The sequence below is a fragment of the Melitaea cinxia genome, chromosome 24, assembly GCF_905220565.1.
Source record: "Melitaea cinxia chromosome 24, ilMelCinx1.1, whole genome shotgun sequence".
NCBI classification, from domain to species: domain Eukaryota; kingdom Metazoa; phylum Arthropoda; class Insecta; order Lepidoptera; family Nymphalidae; genus Melitaea; species Melitaea cinxia.
Genome location: NC_059417.1, coordinates 1,880,858 through 1,888,765, shown reverse-complemented (window position 1 = coordinate 1,888,765; position 7,908 = coordinate 1,880,858). Strand labels below are relative to the sequence as shown.

At 34.5% G+C, this 7,908-nt stretch overlaps 1 protein-coding gene across 1 annotated transcript; it reads right to left on the bottom strand.

Annotated features, from left to right (window-relative positions):
- Positions 1–1,342: 1,342 nt before the first annotated feature.
- LOC123665754 (facilitated trehalose transporter Tret1-like) lies at positions 1,343–7,596 on the bottom strand. Its single transcript, XM_045600015.1, has 7 exons — positions 7,563–7,596; positions 6,476–6,714; positions 5,367–5,690; positions 4,577–4,709; positions 4,225–4,448; positions 3,081–3,275; positions 1,343–1,612 (listed from the first exon to the last, which is right to left on the bottom strand). Exons 1-7 carry the CDS (start codon positions 7,594–7,596, stop codon positions 1,358–1,360), a joined length of 1,404 nt encoding a protein of 467 aa, XP_045455971.1. The 3' UTR covers positions 1,343–1,357.
- Positions 7,597–7,908: the final 312 nt, after the last annotated feature.

Genomic DNA, 7,908 nt, shown 5'->3' with positions numbered 1-7,908 from the left:
TGGATATAGGCCTCCACGAGTTGGCGCCAAAAATGGCGAGAACTCATGTGTTTTGCCCACAGTCACCATACTGGGCAGGCGGGTTGGTGACTGCAGGGCTGGCTTTGTCGCACTGAAGACACTGCTCGCTGCTAAATTAACACGTGAAGCAAAAACTTTGTACTGCAATTTTTTTTTAATTTCCTGCTGTACTTCTACCTCAGTTGAACAATATAAAGATGTTACAAGACATCGTCATTATACACTTGGGCTTGACAAACCTCAACAAAACTAGTAAAATGCAAATTATCTTAATCGTGCAAATTATATTATAATTAGTATAGTAATAAAGTAAGAACAAATATTTTTTATTTGTACTGCAGCATGTAATTAAGAACCTCTCAATACCGCTGATAAGATAAAACCTAACCTTAGTTGAAACAAATCTTCAACTTCTATTGAGATTATATTATTATTTCAAACGTTTCTTTGAATTATATCGAAAGGAAATATCACATAGCGCTTTGACAGCGGGTTACGGTTCAAAATCATAAAACTTGCTTTTCTCAACCCTATGTTAATGTTACTATTATCAAAATAACTAGAACAAGTTTTTATTACTTTATTATTATAAAATCATTTTTTTTTATGTGATCAAAATCTTAAAATAATAATTTAAAATTTCATGGTCCAGAAGATAAAAAAAGAAAAAAAGACGAAAAAAAAACAAATTTAGGAAGCCATGGATTGGTATTTTGACAATTTTTTTTTAGATAAACTGTTGAAACCGCAAACGTTGTTTTGCCATATAACTTATTAACCCCCTTAATCCCCCCTACAATTTAGGGGTATGAAAAATGGATGTTGTTTGGTTCTCAGACCTATCCGATATACACAAAAAATTTCATGAGAATCGGTCACGCCGTTTCGGACGAGTTTAATTACAAACACCGCGACACGAGAATTTTATATATTAGATTAGTACGTACAAATAATTAAGATCTTTTAGGATGGTCACCAACCCGCCTGCCCAGCGTGGCGACTACCGGCAAACACATGAGCCTCCACAAGTCACGCCATAAATGGCGTGAAGTTGTGGAGGCCTATGTCCAGCAATGGACTGCGATGCTAAAATGATGACGATGATGATGAATGATGATGATGGTAAAGCTGAGGATGAAAGATTAAACCAATTTTTCGTACAAAGCCCTAAAAGGTTTGGAATAATAGACAGCCCCGAATTTGGCCTAATCTCGTCCCCCTCGAAATGTACAACACAAATACATTCCCCATGAAGACGAGACTTTTAAAGACAATGTATAAGTAAGCTATCTCCCTCTTGAGTTAATAAAAGAAAATAAAATAATGTGAAATAAGTTTATTCTACAGAATTTATTTCACTGTGTGTCTTTTTCCTCATCATTAGATCTTGAAGGATTTGCTCTTCCGTTTTACCTTTTGTCTCTGTCAGATAAAATATCGTGAAAAACACACCGCCCAGATTTACGAAACCATAGAATATGAATGGAGCAGATACGCCTAAATTATTAGCTAATGGTAAGTATATTTGGAGCACTAACGCTGTGACCGCCCAGCCATACGTTACGACTAAGCTCATTAATTTCGCTCGTATCTGAAAAATTATAAAGCTATGCGTACGATTAAAACAATAATATAATTCATTGAATAGCTATATCTTTTTATAGGAAATGATTTTTGGATGAATTTTAGGATATTAACATGACATACATGAATGAAAGTGACATGATAAGAATAGTCTATGGTTAAATTCCTAAAAATTTTAACTTAAATTCAATACATCGTCGGTTAAATGAAAAAAAATGACATTTCTCAAATGTTTCTGAAAGTAAGGTTATTACTGGAAAGAGTCTGTTAAAAACATTATTTTTTAACCGTCTTCAAAAAGGAGGTCATTCAATTCGACCGTATACATATATTTTATGTATGTGTAATTTTATAAAAGGTCTTGCATCTATAATATAATAATCGTGTTTGCTTGCAAACGAAAAAAACTGACTTCAATTAAATCGACAAGTAACAAAGGACGTAAAAAAAAAAGTAGTAGTAAGGGAGTAAGTGACAAAGGAAGTAGACGAAAAAAATTAACAAATGCACTAGTGGTCACTACGATTTTCGAGGGTTTCCCACGATTTCTCTGGAATTCCATCATCTAAAAACCTGGTTTTCTCATCATGGTTCCACACTTGGACAAAAACTTCCAACAAAAAAAGAATTATCAAAATCGGTTCATAAATGACGAAGTTATCCCCGAACATACATAAAAAATATATTTATACGGTCGAATTGAGTAACCTCCTCCTTTTTTTGAATTCGGTTAAAAACGTCGTTCTGCCATTATTTTATAATTAAATTAAAATAACAACGATATCTTAATACCTTCAAAATGATATATAACACTTACATGTAAATATAAAAAATATAAGGAAAACTTAGTTTTAATAAAAATAAAAACTTTATTAAACTGTATTGCAAGATTTACTATTTTTGATTAATGTCACTTTTCTATTTAACCGACGATGTGCTTTTGTTGTGTGTTTTTATGTGATTGCGGGTGTGATAGTTTGATTGTAAATCTTTGTTTAAAAGTATATCATCATTACGTCGCATAGTGTGAGACCCATAGAGGCAGTAAAACTACATATCATAGGCTAATTTCAATAATAAAGTTTTCACCCTCAACTTTTTTTTTATGTCACTAGGTCGACAAACAAGCGTACGGCTCACCTGATGGTAAGCGATTACCGCAGCTTATAGACACCTGCAACACCAGAAGCATCGCAAGCGCGTTGCCGACCCAATCCCCAATCCCCCCAGGAGCTCTGGTCACCTTACTCACCAACAGGAACACAATACTGCTTGAAAACAGTATTATTTTGCTGTGATCTTCTGTAAGGTCGAGGTACTACCCCAGTCAGGCTGCTCCATATTTTGAGCAAGAAATTCCTGCTGTGCCCTACCTCAGTGGAAACAACTTATCTAAGAGAGTACAATCAGCTTATATTTTTTTTTTGTAATCTCGTACTAAACCTAAAAGTATTAGTAATAATTAATAAACTCACTTGAAAGCTAAACATTTCTGTCAACATTACATAAGTGACAGGACATACACCACCGCTGTACATGGCAACAATCAACATCATTAAAACAACTGGTATCCAACCAGGTACAGCTCCTACTTCCTTTTGAAGGATAATTATAACTGCTATGCCAAACATACAGCAACAAGACACGACGTATGCACCAATCAAAAGTGGCTGAAAAGGTATACAATTATAATTTAAATAATATAAATCAGTGTGATTTTTTAAGTTTTACAATTAGAAATGTTAGGTGTAATACGAATAGTATTGTTGACAATGTAGTATCCCACATCATATTTGGATTCGGTTGAAATGGACGGCGTTTGGCAAACTTCGTAAAGTCTTCATTTTGAAGATTCCGCAATACTTGAAGACAAAAGTCTTCGAGAAAAGCGTATTGCCTGTGTTAACATACGGAACCGAGACGTGGACTCTAACGAAGAGACTGGTCCACAAGGTTAAAGTCACTCAACGTGCAATGGAACGTTTTGTGGTTTCTCTCAAACATAGGATTAGAAACAAGACTATCCGCGAGGGAACGAAAGAAGATTTTAATGGAATCGATAACTTGAAACAGATAAAACATTTCCGCGTAATTAATTACTTAGAAGAAATTGAATAGTTTTCATTGATATAGTATATATATGTTCCCATATTAGTACATAGCTTATTGTTATTAATTTGTAAATAGATGTTTTATAGACTTTTTTTTTGTAAAACAAATGACGTACATAAAATCGTTAGATTTTCATACCAAAACAGTTTATAAATCAGACGGTCGGTGTAAAAATCGAATTTAAGAAATTCTAACGTGTCAGAAACACGTGTTCGATGCTATTTTCTATTGAAACCGCGTACTGGCAAACGCATGTGGGACGTTTTCTGGCCCGCTGAACCGACTATCTACGTAAGATTACTGGTGTAGGCTGGATGAGGATTACGGGAAACCGGAATGTCTAGTGCGAACTTGAGAAAGCTTATGTCCAGCAGTGGACAGTAATAAACTGAACTGATTGACTGACTGACAATGTATTGCTATAGCATATTCAAACGTGTATATATTAACAGTAAATGTTAGTTTGTAGGCTGGAAATCAGTAATAGAAAAAAAAATCAGTTCTTACCTTTCTTCCGTATCTTTCAATACATGAAGCCAGTGCTAAGGATCCCGCTAACATAACTATTGGGAGGCTTAGTAACAATAATTCTGGACTAATAACAAATTCAATTCCTGTTGAAGTCAGTACTGTTGATGCAAAAGTTACAATAGCAAACGCACCATTCATTTCAAAGAAAGTAAAAGCGATCATAATGAGTACGAAACCTCGCCGCCAGGTCCTGTTTTTAACTGAAAATAAAAAAGATAACTTAAAATTGCAATATTGAAATCTAGTTAAGATTTAAAACTAAGTCAGGACGTTACTTTTTCAACAAATATTTGAATCATTATATATCATTATATTCATCTGTACGTACATATGCTTTTAATAGAAAGATCCGGCAATGATTCGAATTTTGCTGCTTGTTTCATCATTGTTTCCACAACAGTGTGTATTCTTTCATCGTCTTTATCTAGACCTCTCATAAATGCAAGAGTTTCTTTTGCTTTCTGAAATATGATGTACAATTGCTAAATATTTGGAAACATTTTATTTTACAATAATTGTCATGTTAAAATTGTTACAAAATGCATTGGTCGAAGTTATTAAAAGGCTTGTTTTTGTACCGTTACCAAAACCTATGAACGCTTGAAACATCGTAAGCATCGCAAGTGTTTTATTCATTACACTTCTCTCATCTCACAGTACTATTTGGCCGTGATTTTCTTTAAGTACTTGCCCAGCCGGGCTTCTCTAGATAGGGACTGCAATCCGGAAAATCGGATCCGGTATTCCGTCGGATTTGGCATCATTTTACACTTACCAGATCTGGTCTAAATTGCCGGATCTAATGATAGAATTTTTTGAGAAAATATCTCTATTGAAAGATAGAGCTTTGTTCTAAAGTGTGTGAGCCATGGACGGCCATTTAAATTAGCTATAGATGCGTTGTAGCTTTTTGTACAAGAATTACAGGAATTTGCATTGTAGTTACATACTTGCAGAATACCAAAAAATATTAAGATTCCAAAACGGAAGTAGGTTTTTAAGTAAACATATTAGTTTTGAAACAAAAAAACAATACCAACTTCAAATAGGAACATTTAGAGTCAAGAATTTTATTACTAATTGTATTAATTACTTATAAATTACGAGTCTCAGCTCACATTAACTTCGCCTCGCTTTATTAAAATCTCAGGTGATTCAGGAGCGAATATCATTCCAAGCATCGTCATAATAGGTATACAGACAATAATGTAGGTTACGGTGTAATAATCTAGATAAGCTCCTATGAAATACATCATGAATATGCCGATACATTGCAAGATGGTGGTACATGTACACAATATTCCTCTCATGTCATCTCTACTGATTTCTTTTATGTACATTAGCACAACGTTGAAGCAGCCTCCACCTGCTATACCAGCACACACTCTGGCTAAGATAAGACATGCGAAGGAATTGTAGCATATTCTTATGACCCATGCTAGCTGTAAAAAGCGAACTATTAGATATAATCTATATATTAATACGTGAAGTAAAAACGTTGTTACCCTTTTTATGAAAATTGCGTGGACGGAGGAGTATGAAATTTTGTACACTTATAGTTTATATATAGAAGGAGTGCAGAATGCTAATATTTTTTTTAATAATGCATAAAAATTTATTAAATCAATAAAAAAACATTATACATACTACCATGTATTTGACACACACACGCATATTATACTCATTTGTTGATTGTCAAAGTCTGTAGTCAAATTGAAAATTTTAAAAAATATTCTTTACTTTCATTATTTTATGTTTTATTTTTAATTTAAATATTTAATTATGGTCGAATTGCGACCACTAGTACTTTTTTTATATCATTAGGTTGGCAAACAAGCGTACGGCTCACCTGATGGTAAGATATTACCGTAGCTTATAGACGCCTGCAACGCCAGAAGCAGCGCAAGCGCGTTGCCGACCTAATTCATCCCCAGGAGCCCTGGTCACCTTACTCACCAACAGGAACACAATACTGCTTGAAAACAGTATTATTTAGCTGTGATCTACTGTAAGGTCGAGGTACTGCCCCAGTCGAACCGCTCCATATTTTGAGCAGGAAATTCCTGCTGTGCCCTACCTCAGTTAAAGTACTTATAAAACCTTCAAAATAAACGGATTTATGTAGTACTATTTTTATTGCTTTCTCTTTTAAATTACTAAGGATATGCAAACCGTCTTAACTGAGGAAATGAGTAAAAGTATTTTCTTGAATTACATATACACTCACCGCTCCCATAAAAGCTAAAATTATAATATTTAACTTTCTTCCATACTTGTCGGAGATATAAGAATGTACTATAACAACACACGTGGCTGCTATGCTCATGCAGCTCGCCACCCAAGCAACTTCGTCATCTGATAAAGGATATCCTGAAGGCGAGTTGTCTGCCTGAAGTGTTTTAGTTGTTGGCGATATCCAGCCACTTTCAAGCCCGTAGACCAAGTGTGTACAACCAGCTGTAATATCTGTCACGTGAGTGTTTATCGCAAAAATGTAATGTCTGATTATTGTAAATACCGTAAGAACTGAAATAAATATTAGCTCAGCTTACTTTGAAAGTTAGTGAACTCTTATCATTTGATTTTTAAATAATAAACAGTGCAAGTGGCTTACCTACGAAATGTCATTTATTTAAATAACATACTCTGAGTTTGAAAAGTTATTTTAAGCTTTTTAATAAAACAGACATTTTAAAAATACGACGTTAAATTAAAGTCCATTTGCAGAGATTAGTTGCTATGAAATAAACTGTTCTTATTAAAGTAGTTAGTAGACCAGGGAGAGTAGTGTTCGTATATTCTCATAGCTAAAGTTTGTTTAACTTTTAATTCTAACAGCGTCATGGCTAAAATAATAATTAAAAAAACGAGTGTGCTTTAGACCACACGACTGAAGTGAAACTTTTTTAGCAATAGACCTGCACAATAGGCCTGCACTGTGTCTTAGATATACGAAACGTAACTGGCTGCTGTGTGGCTACGGCATTAAAGAATATAGCCACCCTCTCTCTTCCCGTGGATGTCGTAAGAGGCGACTAAGGGATAGCACAGTTCCACTACCACCTTGGAACTTATAAAGCCGACCGGTGGCGGGATATTCATCCAACTGCTGGCTTTGAAATACACAGGCCGAAGACGGGCAGCAGCGTCACAGCAGCATGGTCACACTTAAATGTCGTCGGTTAAATGGAAAAATGACATTTCTCAGAATTGTCTAAAAGTGAGGTTATTACTGGTTAGTCGGTTAACAACATTATTTTTATATGGATAAAAGAGCCTTTATAAAATTAGACGTCAAGCTCACTAGATGTCACCGGTGTCATTTCGATACTCTACGGTCATCGCCATATTGATTGTAGAAAAACGTCACTCTGCCATTTTTTATAATTAAATTTAAATAATTAAATTTAAATAATTGTGTTTGCTAAGAAACGAAAAAAACTGAGTTCAATTACATCGACAAGTAATACAACGTAAGTAAACGAAAAAAAAAAAAATAACAAACGCACTTGTCGGCACTACGATTTACGATTCTCGATTTCTCTAGGATTCCATCATCAGATCCTGGTTTCCTTATCATAGTACCATCCTTAGGATATCTCCTTTCCAACAAAATAGAATTATCAAAATTAAATCATAAACGACGTAGTTATCCCCGAA

Excerpts from the sequence above, each read along its gene's own strand:
- LOC123665754 (XM_045600015.1), bottom strand. The coding sequence starts at position 7,596 with ATGGCGATGACCGTAGAGTATCGAAATGACACCG. Across the intron at positions 4,449-4,576 it reads TCTTTCTATTAAAAGCATAT|TTAAAAACAGGACCTGGCGG; the intron begins GTACGTACAGAT and ends TTTTATTTTCAG. Across the intron at positions 1,613-3,080 it reads CAGAAATGTTTAGCTTTCAA|ATACGAGCGAAATTAATGAG; the intron begins GTGAGTTTATTA and ends ATAATTTTTCAG.